Here is a 19,594-nt window from a genome sequence, read left to right as displayed (position 1 = left end):
TTATCTCCTTGTCTGCCTCACTGAGTTTGTCGTACTCAACTTTCTCAGAAAAACGATTCCCTACAACATTTTAATAGTAACAAATTAGTCAAAAAGGATCAGTTTCATTTTCTATATTCAGATGAACCAAAAACAAAGGAACCAAATAATCGAAATAAGCACAAGTTGAAGGGATATTACCACCGTGGTTTATGCCCAGCGCAATTGGTACCTTGGCAGGTGTTATGTGTATTCTGCCATACAAGGTGTCCAGGTATCCATAATACTCATCATAGTAAGAAATCAATTCTCTCAAGAGCTTGTGAGAGACATTCATTTCCGGGATATGTGCTAGTGCACTGAATCCCATTTCGTCAACAATATCTCTCTTTTGCTGACTCATTGCTTTGAACACCCTCACTATTACTTTTGTCTGGCATCTAAGATCGTGAGTTTTCTGCAAAATTTTGAAACAGTATATTATGATATATTTATAATACAAAAATAGAGTTTATTTGAATGAAAGATGATAAATATATTTAATGTGTATATATGCTTACGTTATAGCGCGTCTTCTGCTTTTTTGTCACCATCATCTTTTTTATTTTTGCTGCAAGGACAAAAAAATTTGGTCAATACTTCACTCAATGCACCGACAAGCACAAGCATGCATATTTTAATCAAGTGAATCAAAATCACCAACTCTAATTAACCGAACTCCATTCATGTTTGAATAAAATGTGTTATACATTCAATCAGTAAGGAAGATATTTCTGCATGCAAAAGAACTCAACTAAACACATAACAATCAAGTGAATTAAAATCACCAACTCCAATGAACCGAACTCCATTCATGTTTGAATAAAATGTGTTAAACATTCAATCAGTAAGGAAAATATTTCTGCATGCAAAAGAACTCAACTGAACACATAGTAATAAGCTGAATCAAAATCAGCAACTCCAATGAATCGATCTTCACTCATGTTTTGAATAAAACATGATAAACATTTAATCAGCAAGAAAAATATTTCTGCATGTAAAAGAACTCAACTGAACATGCTAACAATCAAGTAAATCTAAATCAGTAACTCCCATGAACCGAATTATATCACAGAAAGAAACTAACAACACATTTCCATTCGTACGCCCTAGTTACGCAAAAAAAAAAAAAACGGAATCAAATTAACTCGATCTACTAAACGAAGCAACTCAATCCACTAAACCTTAAATCTGACTAGGAGAAACGCGAGAATGCGAGATTTTAAATGAATAGTAGTTTTTCTCATATTTTTAGCAGTCTCTGTTCTTGTTTCTGTTTGTTTTTTCTTCTTCCGTTTTGAAATCTTCTCGCGATTCTTCAGTAAAAGCAGAGAACACGAACGAGCTTTGAGAGATTTTGAGAGAGATTTAAACTCCAATAGTTGTTTCGAGGTTGAAGAAGGAACATTTCATATTCAAGACGCTAATAAATATGCTAACTTTTTGGAGGGTTTGGGCACGTGTAATACACGCTTATTTAATGTGATTGAATTTTTTTTTATGTTGGACCAGTTTAAATGGACTTGGATGAAAAATTACATAGCTGTATAGTCCAAATGTAAATAAAATTAAATTTTTTAACTAATAATAAACTTATTCCCTCGGCTAAATCCAAAAAAGTAAACATAAAAATATTAGGGTTTTATTAGGTTTTTGCAAAGTCGTTGTTCCTCACTTGTGCTTGGGGCTCCAGAAAACAAGCAAGGAACCAAGTACCATCTCACCCAGCCGCCAATCCTTTCCATATGTCTTCTCCCGGCCACGGCGCCTCCTCCGCCGTGCAGGTGGAGGAGCAATTCCTATCCGCTGGTCGGAGCTCCGAGAAGCTGAGCCTTTCAACACTCCAATCGAAGATGAAGTGTGACCCGGAAGGCTACGTATTGGAGCTCCTTCGACTCTGCGACCAGTTCAATTCCTCCCTCGTGCTCTTCGAGCAACAAGCCGCCATGAACTTCGCCTCCATCACCGGCATCGGTGGCGACCCCACCGTTGCCAAAGACCTCGGCGATAAGGCAATGTTCCTCGCACAGGTCACCCCTTTCTACCCCAAACACCTCAAAGATTTCCCCCAAAAACTCGCCAGTTTGATCCGTTGCGCCTCCCGCAATCTCCCGTCGGGGCTCCGCTGCCGCCTCGCCCAAGCTCTAATTCTCCTCATTAATCGGAAGGTTTCAATTTTCGAATTTTGCAACTATTCTGATTCGAGTTAAGTTAGTTTACTATAAGATAGGGAAAAGCAGAGAAATTAGAAAATAAATTCACAATCGCTTGAGCTTATAAACATAAATGTGGAGCCAATTGAACTGTTGCAATTGTAAAAAATGTGACATTGTAGTGATTTCTTATTTGAATTTCGGCAGATTGTTGATATTGGCGAAACTCTGTCGTTGTTCATGGAGCTTCAAACCTTAGGTGACAGGACGTTGAAGAAGCTGGCATTTGATAACGTCATTCACAGTATTAAGCGCATGAACCAGAAGCATAAGAACGAAGCGAAAAACCGGGCTCTGCAAAATGTCTTGTTTTCAATGCTGCAGGTCTCAGTTAATTTTAATTGAACCGGTTATGCCGGCTTTGTGGTTTCCTGGTGTGGTTATGCTTGTTGAACAATTTGAACGAATGTGTGTGTTTGTTCTTTGTCATTTTTTCCCCAAAAGGAAGAGGATGAAGTGCGAGCTAAGAGAGCGCTCGTGACACTGTGTGAACTTCACAGAAGAAAAGACTGGTTTGACGAGAGAACAGCTAATGCAATTTGCAGTGCTTGTTTCCATCCAGCACCAAGGTTTTTATTTTCCCCTTTATATTTTGTGGTTGGGTGACTGTTTTGAAATTATGATCTTAGGCTTAAAGATAGTTTTTGGGGTTATCAGGATCATGAAAGCGGCTTTATCGTTTCTACTAGATTATGAGAAGATTGAAAATGATTCAGACAGTGACAATTCAGACAGTGAAGATGAAACCAAGGAGTCTACTCAAGTCATCCTTAGTAAGGAGACAATTTATAAGGTGAGGTTGATTGATAGCATCAGTGCATTATTTGATGTTATTTTTTTAAACTTGTTTCTGAAAGTAATGCTGAACTTAGCACCATGTCTTCTATAATTTATAATTTATGGTCATTGTTACAAATTTCAGGCACACCACCAAGGAACAGCAGCTAGCAAAAAGAAAAAGAAAGCCAAACTAGAACGTGCCATGCGCAGCATCAAAAGGAAGCAACGTTTGTCAACTGAGAGGAACAATAACAGTTATTATTCACCACTTAACCATCTGAAAGATGCACAGGTTTGTACATTTTTTTTCATCATTGTAGATATAAGAGATCTTCTGGATTGGGATTTGGATTTTGGTTTATTTGATCAACTCAATTGCACATTTTCTGTGCAGGGTTTCGCTGAGAAGCTGTTGTCACGTTTACACAAATGTAATGAAACATTTCAGGTGCATATTCTAATTAAAAGGAAAAACAAAAAAGCATTCTTTAACGTTGTAACTGACTATATATAGTTTTTCTTCATGTTATGGTTATACAAGATTATATAATTACTGGTTTTGACATTATTATGTAAGGTTAAGCTGATGTTGATAAAATTGATTGCTCGAACTGTTGGGCTTCACCGGTTAATTTTGTTAGACTTCTATCGATTTCTTCAGAAATATATTCAGGTAATGTATTTGAAACTTTGGTGAAATTTGGTATTTGTATATAACAGAAGTGTGACCATTCTCACTGTGTGATCAGCCACGTCAACAAGATATTACAAATTTGCTTGCTGCAGTGGTTCAGGCTTGCCATGACATGGTATAGTATGCTTGTGATTTTTCTTAATCATATTGTTTTAATTTGTAATCTTCTCTTTTGTTTTTTCCCATCAGAATTTGATTATTTTGTTGGTTTATCAATTTATTCTATGCTGTTCCCTTATGTTCTTTTTTATCCTATGTATCTCACACGAGCTTTATTTGAATCCAGGTTCCTCCTAATGAAGTTGAGCCCTTGTTCTATCAAATAGTAAATGAGTTTATACATGATCGCTCTCGTCCTGAGGTGACCCTTTTCTGGTTTGCTTCATGTTTAATATTAGTAGATATTTTTATTTACATGGTCCGGGCACTGAACTTTGATATGAATTTCATTGATATGTTTAGGCTATGACTGTTGGACTAAATGCAGTCCGGGAAATATGTATGCGGATGCCATTGGTACTACTTCAAATCCTCTTATTTGTGTATATATGCATTTTGATAACTTGGTTTTGAGAAAATATATTATTTCTATCAATGAGCGTTGGCTTAACTAGTAGGATCATACTGTGTTGGCTAATTGGCCTTGGGTTCAATTTGTACATGTGCTCCTTCATTTTTAGTTGCACAGTAATGACTCCTTTCATTGGCTTGTTGCATACTGCAACCTTGGAGTAGGAAAATGCCTCCCTTGCTCTTGAACTTTTACTACCAACATTCTGTGCATTTGTTAAGTTCCTCCTTTTTTTTGGTTTTGTTTTGATCTTGGGATGTAGTTAATGAATGAAGACTTATTACGAGACCTTGCTCTGCATAAGAAATCACATGAGAAGGGAGTTTCAATAGCAGCTCGATCTCTGATTGGCTTATTCAGGGAGGTGATTATCCTTTGCTCCTTTCTTTTGTGCACGTTGGAAAGCAAGTACCATATGTCTACACAATTTAATTATAATGTTGGTTTGGCAGGTTAACCCTTTATTGTTAGTTAAGAAGGATCGTGGCCGGCCTATGGACGCCAAGGCAAGACCAAAATCATATGGAGAAGTTAGTGCTGCAACTGATGTTCCCGGTGCTGAATTCTTGTCTATTGTACACAATGATGATGATCAGGAGGGTAGTGATTCCGATGATTCTGTAGGCAGTGGCTTTGACAATGACCAGGAAAATGATCTGATGACTACCAATGATGATGATGAGATAAGTTCTGATACCAAGACTGGTGAGAGTGATGAGGATGATGATCTTGAAGATATGGAGAATGACCTTGAAGACAGTGAACAGGATGACGAAGAGGATGGTGAGGTTTCCGAACAGGAAGATGATGATGTGCATACTTCTTGTGATGATGAAAGTGTAGGTGCAAATAGTAGAAAGAAAGACTCAGCAAAGAAAAGAAAGATTGCTGATTTTGATGATCAGCTTTTAGCTGCTGATACAAGTCTCCGGGCTTTGAAGAAATTGGCAGGCACAACAATGGGGCATGCACCCCTTCCAGAATCTACAGATGGTATTCTATCCAATGAGGACTTCAAGAGGATCAAGGAACTAAAGGTTTGCTCATTTCTTATCCAGTAATCTCTATTTCTGACCATAATAGCTTTTAGTCAGAACTCAGTTTCATTATTTTATGGTGATTTGTAGGAAAAACATGAAGCAAGAAACACATTTGCTCAGCATGGGCTAGCACGTTCGGCAACAATTAAGGTTCCAGATTCTGATAGACTAAGTTTGAAGCGAGTAGATGGCGCGACGCTTGAAGTAAGTAACTTTAGGTCGTCTAAATTGGTACCTAGATGATATCTATCTGCAATCTACGCAAAGAGAAAAACACTAGTATAACTAAATGAGATGGCATTTATGTGGTCGCTTTTATTTTATTTCATACTTCCACACCTTTGATTGAACTTGCCTATTTTATTGATGCACCTTGTAGGTTCATGTAAAGAAAAGGCAAAGCAAGGAAGAAAAGTTGGCATTGGTTAAAGCAGGAAGAGAGGATAGAGGAACATACCATTCTAAAACAGCTGTAAAGCAGAAAAAGGTATGCTAGTAGTTCACTCTTGTAAATTTTTTGTTTGAATTTTTGAAATGCAATGAATTTTAACCAAATATACAGATCTTAAACTAGGTAGTTGATTCTCCAAATTTAGTTAGTTAGGCCCATTTTTTTGGGACAAATAATTCGATCAATAAACTAGGCAACATTAGAACTACTCATTTAGCCAAAACAAGAATGAGTTGTTTATTCCACAATTTTTTTAAAGCAAGAATAAACTATCCGGGTTATGGGTGAATTTGGAAAGTTTAAATGAAAAATTTTATCTTAAATGATTTTGATTGCATGCAAATAAGTTTTTTTGTACTGTTCATTTCGAACAGACGGGTGGACTAAGCAACCGTCAGAAGGAACACAAGAAGAAAATGCCAATGGCTGCAAAGAGAAGCAAGATCGCAAAATCTCGCGTAGAGAAGAAGAAAATGAATCAGCGAGCAGGGAAACAGTTCCGAGGAAGGAAAGCATGGAAATGATAAGTTATACATTTTTGCTAATTTTATTTGATTTTTTGGTTATGCCAAAGAACCATTCTTAGCTTTTAAATAACACCATACATTACCCCTATGGCCCCTATCCCTCTCTTAGCTTCCCATTCGTTAAAGCCAATTTTGATTTTGTTTGAGAGCATTTTTAAATTCATAGTAGTGGTTACTTTGCATAATAATTTCGTGAGCTTAAATAATCAAATGATTAAGTTTTTCACCATGAAATAATGGTATATGAATTTCAACTTAATATCTAATTAAAAGCACGTCCAAGCTTAAAGGGTATCATCACTTCACCGGAGAAAGAAAGGAAAATTTAACGAGGAAGTGTATACCTTTTGGCTTTTGCTCTCTAATTTTAGTAATTTATCAGAGTAAAAGCTCAAGAAATCTGAACCCTTTCATACCCTTTACGAAACATTTCAAGTGTTTTGCGGAGCATTGGTGTTCCAATTGTTTTAATCGTTAATTTTAATTAATATATATTATATATATTTTTTATAATTTAGATTAACTGTTAAAACATCTGATGCATCGGTACTCTCAACTGATGTATCGGTACTTTCGGTGCACTTGAAATGTTTCCTACCTTTTATACCGGAGAAAATTTTTTTAATGCATTCTCTTTTCGAGGAAAACATCTGACAATACCATGAAAACTAAAAAGGCATTTCTGCGAGAAATTAATAAAGTATGACACTTTCTATGAGGAATTCCACATGATATTTTTTGTCAAACTTAATTGCGCTGATGTTGGATTCTCTGAATATGAGAGAGCTGGACCGTTCAGTTATGACTTGAGAGAGAAATCGTCCAAATGGGCTTCACTATCTGAGAACAAAAATGAAAGCTCATCTGCTATTCGGTATTTGATTCGCTAGTCATCTTCAACTTAAAAAGTAGCTATAATGCTTTTGATATCAAATGATTCTTGAAACAATACCGAAGGATTAGCTAGACGAAGCATTATGAAAGTAGCGAAGACATGGATGATTGCATCCCGATGATAAAAACTAGCACGTAATAAGAACTTAATCCAAGCCATATTAAAGAGTGCTATCAAAGGAACTTGCTGTTGGTAGAAATAACTCTAGTGCTCTTTTTATATATGTTCTTTCGCCAATTAGATAATGATGAAGGATAGCCTTAAATAACATATTTCTTTATTAAAAGTTATACTCCATTTGTTTTAAATATTGTTAGTTAATATAGAGTGAGGGACTAACCATTTTTTGATCCCCTGCAGCAAGGGGTCAGAATCCAAATTCCAAGCCCTCAAGGTCCACAAATGAAGATCCCAGGGCTGATCAAAGCTCCTCACTGGCACAAGTCTCTTAGTTCTTTCCGTCATACATGCACCAGAAAAAGAGAGGATAAATAGTCAAATTTATCCTGAAAGATCACTTATTCACCAAAATAGTTTTTAAAATATTTTTTAATTAAATTTATCTTTTAAAGATTTTAAATTAATTGCATTAGTCTTTCTGTCATTTTTTTGTTGACAGGGCCAAATTTGTTAATGTGACACATTAAGTAATACTGCAAGACACACATAAGAGTCTTAATTGACTATTAGCACGATAAATTTATAAAATTAGAAACCTAATTGAAGAGATTACTTGAGGCAATAAAATCCCTCAAGTTAGGGTTAATTTGATCTAATGTCATAAACTTATAATATTAGTCACCAATTAGGATTACTAAGTGTGTATTGTGGTGTCACTTATATCACATCAACAAATTTTGACGTTGTTAGTAATGAAAATGACTAAAGAACTAAAATAATTAACTTAAAATTTTTGAAAGATGAATTTGATTAAACAATTTTTCAAAAACTAATTTGAAAAATAAATAATTTTGCGACTAATTTAACTATTTACTCGAAAAAAAACAAATCTAAGAGGTAGTTAAATATCAAGTTGGTGACTAGGCTCCCGAAGAAGATTAAAGCCAGCATTGCTGTTGGAGATGTTGAATTGAAATTTGAAAGAAAGGGGTTTGTAATAAAAAGACATTAATATGAAACATAAACACACTTTATAATTATAAACCAATTTTACCCTATAGTTTCGTCCCACTTTCTTCACCAAAATCATCAACCAAATCAAAACCCACAACATCACAAGAAGATCATCTTCAAGCATCAATCAAGCAATCAAAATACAAAAAAAATATTGAATTAATGTTTCATGTGATCAAATTAATCAAGCAATTTTTGCTAAATTTTTTTACCTAATTCACACTTGGCTTCTTTAAAAATCTTTTTCCTCTCAACACATTTTTCTTCTTCCCTTGTTTATGTTCTGTTATATATACAAAATTTGTGTTTTTTTTTTTCAAAAAAATTTTATGTTGATTGTAAGAATTGTGTTTATTTTCCTAAAATTTAGGTATTTCTGTTATTTTTTCTGAAAAAAAAAACAAAAATTTGATTATAATGCTAAAAAAGTTAACTACAAAAAAATTAAAATTAATTTATAACCATAAAAATAAATTTTTATAGGTAAAATTGTTTAAATTTTAAAAAATTTTTAAAATACTCTTGTTACTTAGATTTTTTTTATCAATAATAAATATAAGTTTAATTGTTGTAATTTTTTTATAATAAAAATATGTAAAAAATGCATAATTAAAAAAAAAAAAGCGAAAGTTCAAGGTTCTTCTCGAAAAGCATCACGCCAAACCCACAAATAAAATAACCAGATCTAAAAAAATAACAAATAGTAATACTGAAGTAGCCAAAATCAATAGGCAAATCTCCCGAAAAAACAACCAAACAAAGACGACCAAGCAATGTTCTTCTTCTTTGCGGGTGGGTTAGAGCGGCAAGTGCGGCAGGTGCTAAAATCCGGTGTGGGAAGGTGCATAAACTGCGGATCACGTGCCGACCTCGTGGAGTACGAGAAGGTTCTGAAGCTCTTCTTTGTTCCCGTCTGGCGGTGGCCAGGGAAGGAACCTCTCTTGTACTGCGACAATTGCAGGTTCATGTTCCCCCCACCACGGCTGCAGGAGTCGGCATCGCTGTCTCCGGCGGCGGCTGTTTCCGATGCCTTGCGGTGCCGATTCTGTGACCGGTCGGTTGAGGCCCACTTCAGGTTCTGCCCCTTCTGTGGATCCGAACTGTGAAATGTTAGTTGTTGAGAATAAAGTGTAATTTTTTACTTTTAATTCTATAAGTGGGACTAAAAATAAATGAGAAAGAGAATACAATAAATGATGAGATCTTTTACGGGATATCATCTAATTTTTTTTTACTGAAAAGTATCCACTCCCGTATTTTGTAGTAAAAAAAAAGTTGAGTTATTACACCAAATATTATAAAAAAAATGCTATTTATATACTAAAATTAACTACTAAAATTAATTATCAATATATTTGTGTATAAATATATGTGTGGTTTAATTTATTTTCATAATGTATTTGTATTTTAGCACGTCTTTTATACTGGTGGCTGATTTTGGTATATATGTGGCATAATCTAAAAAAAATATAGATATTAAGTTTATATCTACTATTGATAAAAAAATAATTAGATAATATTTTTATGAGAATAAAATTTATAATAAATAATGTATTATTTTTTATTGAGTCTCCAAAAAATTCGTTGAATTTTAAAGGTATTCACCGAAATAAATATCATACTGAGAATATAAATAAGAAAATGATGAGTACATATATATCACAATTAGTAATTCAAATAAGAAAATTATACTAAAAAAATTACATTTATTCTGGTTTGAATAATATCATATTAAAATTAATGTAATTGAATCACATGTTATTGTAAAATAAAAGTTTATTAGTTCAAATGAGTTTATTATTTGGCATGACCCATTACCAGTTCAAATTTAACTATTATACTTATATCTATTATCTTATTTTTAAATTTTAAAAATTATTTTATCAAATATAATTATTGTTGTTTGTACTTATTCAAAATTATTTTTATTTTGATTTACTAAACATAAATATAACTTTTAAAAGTTATATTTTAAAAGTTAAGTTTTTTATAAGTTACTTTTAAAAACTAAATCTAAAAAGTTATAAATACAAATACATGATTTTTTTTATTTACAAAACTTAGAACGAAGAACTTGTGCTATTAAAAAATATAGGGCAAAGTGCTAAATTAGTCCCTTAAATTTGGATGTAATTCTATTTTGATCCTTAAGATTTAAAATGTCTTATTTGAATAAAAAAAATTTATTTAATTTCAATGTAGTCCCACCGTAAGGTCAAAATTAAATAATTAACAGAATGTCCTACATAACAGCAGTATAAGAACAAGATTGATAATGTGGAGAACAAATACAAGCTCCAGAGACACAAAATCAACTCCGGATACATCAATATATTTATTTATAATTTTTATTACAATTTAAATAAAATATTTTCTATAGAACTAGTTAAGAAAAATGATAAATAAATATATTGATACATCCACGGTTAGTTTTGTGTCTTTAGAACTTGTATTTGTTTTTCAGATTATCGACCTTATTCTTCTACTGCTGTCATGTATTAATTATTTAACTTTAACCTCACGATAAAACTACATTAAAGTCAAATGAAACTTTTTTAGATTTAAATAAGACACTTTAAATTTTAAGAAGTAAAATAAAATTACGTCCAAACGTAAACGTAAAAAATCAATTTAATACTTTACTAAAAATTATAAGTATCTTTTCAAAAAAATATACCAAACCAAATCTATTTTTTTAAAGAATTTTACCAAACCAACCCTAAAAAATGTTCTATGAACTTTGGAATACCTTTACCTCAAAAAGCACTGCCCCTTTTATTTTTTCGAGAACTTATTAGCATGTCATTAAACACAATCCTGATACAATTTCCTCCAATTCTTTTTTTCTATTTCCAGTTTCGTCCTTTAATTTTTTCAACTGTGATTAGCTTCTCTTTTTCCCGATAGACTAAATTCCTATTTTGGTCTATGAAATTCACGCAATTATTTAATTTGGTCTTCGAAATTTAAAATTATCTATATTAGTCTTTCAGATTCAAGTTCGAACACTAATATGGTTCATCGACTCTTTCTGAAAATGATTAGACAAACAGAATACTGAAATGCACCCTTCCTTCCACACTGAATGATAAGTAAACGACGTCGTTTACCCTTGACGCCCAAACAAATTAAAAATAAAGAATGAGTAAAGTATCGTTTTTGTCCTCAATGTTTGGGGTAAATCCTATTTGTGTCTCTAACGTTTTAATCGTCCTATTTTTATCCCTAACGTTTGTAAAAGTGATTTAATGTTATCCTGCCGTCAATTACACATCATGAACGCTTTAGTTTGAGTTTTAAAAATCTCTTCTTGAAGATAGAATACAAATGTTCGGGATAGAATTGATAATCCACTCCGAAAAATAGCTCATCAAAAGTTGAAACTAATTACTACAACATTTACATAATTCACTTTTCTAAGAACATAGTTGAATCTAAACACAAACAGTGGGTATAATATTAAAATCGAACACATCCAATTGATATCTAATTGAGAATGAATACATCCAAGTGAGAATAATTGAAAAATATAATCTGATTTGTTAGTATAATTGATAGTAGGATAACATTGAATCACTTTTATAAACGTTAGAGATACAAATATGATGATTTAAACGATATGCACACAAATAGGACTTATCCCAAACGTTGAGGACAAAAATGATACTTTACTCAATGAAGAATAGTGGAAGTAAAGAAGAAGAGGAATACTTTATTTTGGATTTGGATCCTCTAAAGTTTAAATTTCACTTTAGAGAGTAAAGTATAATCTTCTACTCTTAAATAGTTTCTCTTTCATATTTATTCTTGATCTCACCTATGAAATCAATTGTGAGGGATCACACTTTACTCTCTAAAGTGAAATTCAAACTTTAGATTATCCAAATCTCTTTATTTTAGGTCTTCATCGTTTCTTTTCCCTTCATATACAAAGCGACGATATTTTTTACTTGTTTAGATGCTAAGGGTAAACAATATCGTTTACTCATCATCTAACGTGGTAGAGAGGGTGCCATCTTAGCATTCCATTTGTCTAGTCATTGTCGAAAAAAGTTGAAAGACTACATTGATGCTCGAACTTGAATTTAAAAGACTAGTATAGGTAATTTTGAATTTAAGAAACCAAAATAAAATAATAACGTGAATTTCAGAGACCAATGGGGATTTAGTCTCTCCTCTCTCCCAATTCCTCATCCCCTACCGCCGTTACTTTCACAGCCTTTGCCTACACCCTTTGCCACCACTTCATTTGTCTCTTCTTCATGGATCATGTCTTCCTCTTCATCGCCTCCGCCTCTATCCTCATCACTACCTTTCTCACCACATTGTCGTTGCTGGAGTGTCACATCGCCTTGGCTCTCTGGCTTCTCCATTGCTTGCAAATAGATATGCTACACGTCACTCCTTTCTTTGCCTTTGCCTGTCTTTGTCACCACCACCTTCCTCTTCACCGTTCGCATATTTACGTGTGCAGCGTTGTCCACCATTCGAGATTTGCTTCATCGTCCTATCTCCACCCCCATACAGGAATATATTGAAAAATAAATGGTGATTGCTGTAAAATTTTTGACATGCAAGTTTTTTTCAGGTTCCTTCATATTTTTGTGGATGGATCGGTGATGGCAGATGATGATAGTAGTGGTATCATTGAGTTTTTTTGAGGGTTTATGAAATGGTAGAATTTAACACATTCTATAAAATGGTAGATCTGTGATTCTCATATACTAAAATCTGACATTGCTTGGTCAAAAACCTATTATACTATCCTATTTAAATTATACCTCAATAATTAATGACCACCTTTATCTTCATTAGGTACAACAAAAATGAATTACTTTGACATACCCTCCTATTTGCTGGCTTGGTGTGTAATAATTTCACCACAAAATTGGATCAGCACTCAATTCGAACAGCACCACTCTCTGACTTTATGAACTTGGGCTTCCTCACAACCTGTTCCAAGCACTGAATAACATCTCCAATCTTGAAATCATACCAATCATTGATCACTAATCCACACTCATTACCCTTCTTCACACTGTCCACATCCTGCTTCTCCCGCTTAAGAGATGCACAAAGTCCTTCAAACACAACTTCCCCACTCCTCAGAAGCCTCATGGTTCCCGTCCTTGCCACAAAACCTTCTACGACCCGACACCCGGCAATCTTAACATCAGGTCCCTTTGTTTTGCTGCCCTTCACCTCAAAGATGTTCAGCACCTCTGCCTGACCAGCTACCTGGGTCTCAAAAGTACCCGGCGCCTTCTCTATTATCAAATTTCCTATGTCCTCCAGAAGGTGGTAAATAACACGGTGCAGAATCACCTGCAATTAAACCATACCGTCAATGATGTCAGAACATATTCGAAGTTACAAGTTACAGAATCTTAATCTCAATTGCAGTACCCTTGTAAGAAAGGAATAAAGTTAGAGTACCTTGATACTGGCACGAGTTGCTGCCTGACTAAGAGCAATTGGTGGACTCTTGATATTGAATCCAACTATGCACGCATCACAAGCTTGTGCCAAGTCCACATCAGATTGAGAAATAGGGCCAACACCAACATGAACAACATTCACAAGAACCTGGCAATAAAATAGAAATTGTTTACCAGCAAATATGAATATCTGTAAAGACGCCAGTGACTTGTAAGTCAAGTGACATCTCTCCAAGGCCTTGTGCCATGAGGTTGTGGGTTGCCGGGTTGAGCTCTAATAAGAACTCCTTATAAGTTATAACCATATTTCCTACTCCTACTTGCATGCCCATGAATGGCTTTCATTCATATCACAAAAGATACTATTTACATGAAAGCCCATCAATATTGACAACTGGGCAAAATTATAACAGTTAAAACAAGAATTGAACACCCGATCCCTTGACATAATCGATAATGAGATACTAAAAGGTCAAGCTCTTAGATTATAATGGCTTTTGTTTACACATCTCTAACACCACTACAATACTTGAACTGTGTTATTTTGACTTTTATGTTTCATTTCAATTGATATTTAGTGATAATGTCACAACACCGGCTCAAGTTTCATGAGGATTGTAGATGATGCAAAATATTTTGTGCTAATTATGTGTGAGGGTGAGCAGCATGTGTTTGCACAAAGATGAGGTGATAAGATTGTTTACATACCTGGGAACTATTTAAAGTTCTTAATGCATCAGTAACAGCTTGAACAGTTCCCTGAACATCTGCTTTTACTATTACTGGCATCTCAACCCTCTGTGGAACCTCCTCAGATGATTCCAAAGTAGATGGGATGTCCTCATTCAATTTCCTCCTAAGTCTATTCTCCTCGGACTTCCTTGTCCTACCAGAACTCAGCATTCTGGCTCGCTCCTCAGAATGAACAACAATAACATCATCACCAGACATTGGCAAGCCTCGAAGCCCTTCAATCTCAACAGGCATTGCAGGAGTTGCTCGTTCAGTTAACCTTCCTGCCATGTCTTTAATAGCTCTTATTCTTCCCCACTCTGAGCCTACAACCACATGCTGACCACAAGTTAAGGTTCCTGCCTTTACTATGGTAGTTATCAATGGACCGCGTCCTTTGTCAAGCCTTGCTTCTACCACATAAGCTTGAGCAGGCCCATCAATTCGTGCCTTCAGATCCATCATTTCAGCCTGAAGAAGTAAAGCTTCCTCTAGGTTATCCAATCCAGATTTTTGAAGTGCTGAAACTTCAATGACCTGAACATCACCACCCATCTCCTCCAGCAGTAAGCCCTCCGAAGCAAGCTGCAGTTTCACTTTCTCAGGATTTGCACCTGGTTTATCACATTTATTAATTGCAACTATAATTGGTACTTTAGCTGCTTTTGCATGGGACATGGCTTCAAGTGTTTGAGGCATCACTCCGTCATCTGCGGCAACAACTAGCACTACTATATCCGTGACTGCTGCGCCTCTTGCCCGCATTGCACTAAATGCAGCATGACCAGGGGTGTCAAGAAACGTGATTGATGCTCCAGATGGCATGACCACCACAAAGGCACCTAGATGCTGAGTTATGCCACCAGCCTCTCTGGCTGCCACTGATGTTTGACGCAAGGCATCAAGAAGAGAAGTTTTACCATGATCAACATGGCCCATCACAGTTACAACCGGAGGACGAGGTACGATTTCAGTACCCTCGGCCGAATGTAACCTCTTCACATTGACCCCAACCTCCTACAGTAGCAATAACAAATAATGAGAAAAAGATCAAGAAATAGAAACATAAAAGGCAGTGATCATATGGCAAAATAGGACAATAATATCGACCAAGAACGAAGGCAAACTGCTTAAAACCAGTAACTATACATATGTGTAAGGCTACATTGACAATTCAAAATAAAGTGAATGACACATTCAATTCTCAAATAAGCGTCCATTTTTACATGCATACACAACTTAAGAAAAATATACAATACATTTCATTGTTAAAGAGTAAATTATTTCACAACATTATCATGATCTTTTCATTCCAACTATCCCCTCTCATTTAATAACTCTAATGAATTATTAATATTAAGTGAATAATTGATACTTTTTAGATTTTCTAAAAGGACAGGGAATCGTGAAAAACTTTAGCCTTGAAGATGGACAGTTATTCGAGAATGGAGGGACCACCATCAAAATCCAACCTTATTTATACTATTGGCCGAGTCTAATTCATTCCTTTTCTTTCTTTTTAGAAATAGCAAGGACAGAAAAACGCAATTTTGGGATCAATTTGGGCCACCAGTTTCGATATTCACTAGTTTAACATTATCTAAGAAGGGGACATACCATTGCAGCAAGCTCTACAATATCCATGCTGAGAGGCTCAAACTCTGATTCTAACTTTTCACCAACATTTGTGAGTATATCCTGCAAAGAAGATACTGATTTTCCAGTGCGCTTTGCCAGTTCATCAAGGGTCATGCCTTCAAAGATTTCTACTGTTTTATCAGAATTAGATTTTGGTGCTTTGACATTACGAGGGACATATCGAGCTTCAACAGGTGGCTGGTTTCTACCTTCCCTTCTTATGTACTTCTCCTTCTTTGGGGTCTTTAACCCAAATGGCTCATCACCTCTTCTTGCCCAGACTGCAGGACTAGCATGGAAGCACCTAGCATCATAAACCAAACTTGTCACCACCACCATTTTGTAATTTAAGCATTTTTACATATAGGTCAATCACAAAAAATTTACACAGTTCAAGTTATCAAATAATGCCGGTTTCTTTCTTTCAAGTACAATCAAAATATACATCCTTTGAAATTTCCAACTACAACTAAAAGATGCTGAACACGAATATCCAGGACAATTTATATTAGGATTATTTGCATATTACTAAAGCCGACCTAAGCCTAGTCATTCAAAGCCCAAAATACTCACATGATCTAGACTCTAGACTAAAAGCTCCATTAAAAAGCTGCATGCTAATCATGTGACTATTTATAATGTAGGAAATAGTTTCTTTTTTTTGGAAAAAAAATTAATAGTTTTAAAAGACTGAAACTAAAACACAAAATATTAGTTTTAAGTTTTAAGTATCTTGGGTGCATCATACAAGATAATGGAGAGATTGAACAGGATGTAAATCATAGGATCCAAGCAGGTTGGTCAAAATGACAGAGTGCATCTGGTTTTATATGCGACAAAAAAGTGCCTTTAAAATTTAAAGGTAAATTCTATCGCACCACTATAAGACCGGCTATGCTTTATGGTACGGAGTGTTGGGCGGCCAAAGGGGAGCACGAACATAAGCTGAGTGTGGCAGAGATGAAGATGTTGATATGGATGAGTGGTCATACGCGATTGGATAAAATAAGGAACAAAGATATAAGGGAGAGAGTTGGGGTAGCACCCATTATGGAAAAGATGATTGAATCGCGTCTCAGGTGGTTTGAACATGTGAGAAAAAGACCGATAGAACACCCAGTCAGGAGGGTGGATGAGATGGAAGATGGACAAGGGACGAAAGGCAGAGGAAGACCTAAGAAGACCATCCATGAGGTGGTCAAACGGAATCTACATGTAAACGGTCTTTCTGTAGACATGATACATGACAGAGCACAATGGTGTTGTTTGATTCATGTAGCCGACCCCACCTAGTGGAACAAGGCTTTGTTGTTGTTGTTGTATTAGTGTATTAAAGCAGCTGTTACCTCATCACCTAAGCAAATCACCTAGACAACTAGAACAAGGCTAACAACTAGACCATATATAACATATCAGAAGAGTGCAGAGCTGAAGACAACTCCAAGTGAGTGTCAAATTGTTACCAAAGTTTTCCAAAAAGAACTCTTCAAATCAGCATCCACATCAGACAATTGGAGACCATAGGCCATGCAAACGCACAACTTTGCCTGATGTAAGATCATGATTCTCTCAACAATTTTCGATATGAATACAATCATCATTCTACTAGCTAAACTATGAATCTATAATGTTACAAATGATTTCTTTGAAACAAGAAATTTGAATACTATCTTACCGTATACCACCTTCTTTTGTCCCACTGAACAAACCATCCACTCCTATAGATGAGTGGCTGATGAGGTCTGCATCAAGTAGTTCACAGAATTTTTATAAGATTATAACTGCAGGAGATATAACATTAAAAGCATAAGCATGTAAATTACCTGGCATGCATCTTGCTGATGCATAAACAAACTGTGTAGTATATGTAGATCCATAGCTTGATCCTACAACACGCCTAAATGATGATGTATTCAAAGTTCTAAAAGTATTCATATAAATTCTCTGCATTCAGGTATTAAACAGTCCAGTGTCAGTATATAAATGAATTTTGTGGATTATAAGGCATACTATTATTTACAGGACAAACCCAATCACTTGCAAGCTGTGCAACCTCTACTAGTTTTAGTGAAAAGAATATGCTATAAAAAGAAAAGACAACTTACCTTTCTTCCAAGCTCCCTCCATGCCATTCTTGAGCATATAATATAATAGATCACGATGGAAGCACAGCAGCTCACTTATGGTGGATTTATTCATACATCAAGAACGACCACAAAAAAATTCACACATTCCATATAGTGACATCTCCAACCATCCTGAGTTGCAGGCTCTCATCTCACATAAGAGTCACAAAGATGCCAGAAAAGATCCAATATAAACATACATACACATGCGGGTCAAAAACCACAGTTCAACAAACATTTTTTGATTTGCATGTAGCTGAAATTTTCAGTTCCTGTGCTTAAATTGAAAAGTCAATAACTTGAGGAGGGTGCTACGGATAAAGATCATTAGAATTTGTAGAATGAAAATCAATACCATAATTTTTTGGAATGTTAATCTCAAATTTGATAAATAAAAGCTAAAACAAACACTTTCAATTACAAGTAAGTCTATACTATAGCATCCTTTTCCAAATTTCAATGGCTAAAGCAATGTGATGTGAATAGAAGAATGTAAGGGAAGCAACTATTCTTATTCGTTGTAACTTGTAAGAGAAAGCTAAACAACAAGAGCAAGTATCCAAAAGAAGCTGAAGCAATTTTGAAACTTGAGAGCTCAGAAATCCAAAACAAAGGGCAGGCTTAAAGAGTTGGATACTCAGTTCATAAATAACTGAATAATTTGATATGACGAAAACGTCACTGCATGAATAGACTCACGGAAACCCAAATCCAAATCACCAACATTTCAACAGCATAACGAATATTGAAGCATAGAGTCTACGACTATAATCAATTAGCGTTAAATAAAACAGGAATTGGAAGGTTAAATAGAGAGAAGGAAAAACCTTTGTGTGAGAGAAAGACGATTGTGTGTTATATAGTTGTTATCGTTGATGATGGTGATGATGGAGGTGGTGGGTGTTTGGAGAAGCGAGTAACGGCTCATAGGCTAAGGGAAGAGGACGGCGACGGAAGACGCCACTACCACCGCCATACCCACAACACGAGCACGAGCAGGCTCTACTCTCTTCATTCCTAACTTAATGGGCCTTTTAATTTGGGCTTAGAGGCCCACATACCAAACGAATGGCCCATTCATTGTGGACCACCCTTGCTACTGTTTGTCCTGTAAGCCTCTTCTATTCTGCTACCTTCCGCTGAGAGAGATGACGAAGATTTGAGAGACACAGAGAAACATATACATCTCTAATGAACTAATTTGTTCAATTTGTTTTAGTTTTATCGTTAGCTGCCTAGTTAAATTAAATAAATATGAAAATTCGAATTTTATCTTATATATAATTAACTAATGGCAAATTTTTAAATAGAACTCAAATCTATTATAGATTAATCTT

The 19,594-nt window shown here is 35.1% G+C and overlaps 3 protein-coding genes across 3 annotated transcripts; 2 read left to right on the top strand and 1 right to left on the bottom strand.

The window, feature by feature from the left end:
- Window positions 1-1,669: 1,669 nt before the first annotated feature.
- LOC107468984 (uncharacterized) lies at window positions 1,670-6,476 on the top strand. Its single transcript, XM_016088358.3, has 15 exons — window positions 1,670-2,186; window positions 2,379-2,555; window positions 2,676-2,800; window positions 2,889-3,024; window positions 3,154-3,303; window positions 3,406-3,459; window positions 3,589-3,684; window positions 3,761-3,820; window positions 3,992-4,066; window positions 4,168-4,221; window positions 4,539-4,640; window positions 4,729-5,313; window positions 5,404-5,520; window positions 5,696-5,803; window positions 6,142-6,476. The coding sequence occupies exons 1-15, from the start codon at window positions 1,764-1,766 to the stop codon at window positions 6,289-6,291; spliced, it is 2,412 nt and encodes an 803-aa protein (XP_015943844.1). The 5' UTR covers window positions 1,670-1,763; the 3' UTR covers window positions 6,292-6,476.
- Window positions 6,477-8,970: 2,494 nt separating this feature from the next.
- Window positions 8,971-9,584, top strand: LOC107468986 (uncharacterized). Its single transcript, XM_016088361.3, has one exon. The coding sequence runs from the start codon at window positions 9,097-9,099 to the stop codon at window positions 9,427-9,429; it is 333 nt and encodes a 110-aa protein (XP_015943847.1). The 5' UTR covers window positions 8,971-9,096; the 3' UTR covers window positions 9,430-9,584.
- Window positions 9,585-12,996: 3,412 nt separating this feature from the next.
- Window positions 12,997-19,374, bottom strand: LOC107468985 (uncharacterized). The gene is made up of 8 exons (XM_052255459.1): window positions 19,086-19,374; window positions 18,237-18,288; window positions 17,955-18,075; window positions 17,807-17,873; window positions 16,111-16,435; window positions 14,470-15,510; window positions 13,760-13,909; window positions 12,997-13,648 (listed from the first exon to the last, which is right to left on the bottom strand). Exons 2-8 carry the CDS (start codon window positions 18,261-18,263, stop codon window positions 13,217-13,219), a joined length of 2,163 nt encoding a protein of 720 aa, XP_052111419.1. The 5' UTR covers window positions 18,264-18,288; window positions 19,086-19,374; the 3' UTR covers window positions 12,997-13,216.
- Between the last annotated feature and the right edge of the window lie 220 nt (window positions 19,375-19,594).

The sequence above is a fragment of the Arachis duranensis genome, chromosome 10 (genome assembly GCF_000817695.3).
Source record: "Arachis duranensis cultivar V14167 chromosome 10, aradu.V14167.gnm2.J7QH, whole genome shotgun sequence".
NCBI lineage: Eukaryota > Viridiplantae > Streptophyta > Magnoliopsida > Fabales > Fabaceae > Arachis > Arachis duranensis.
Note: the sequence above shows the minus strand (reverse complement) of the source record. Positions and strands in the feature narration are given on the sequence as shown.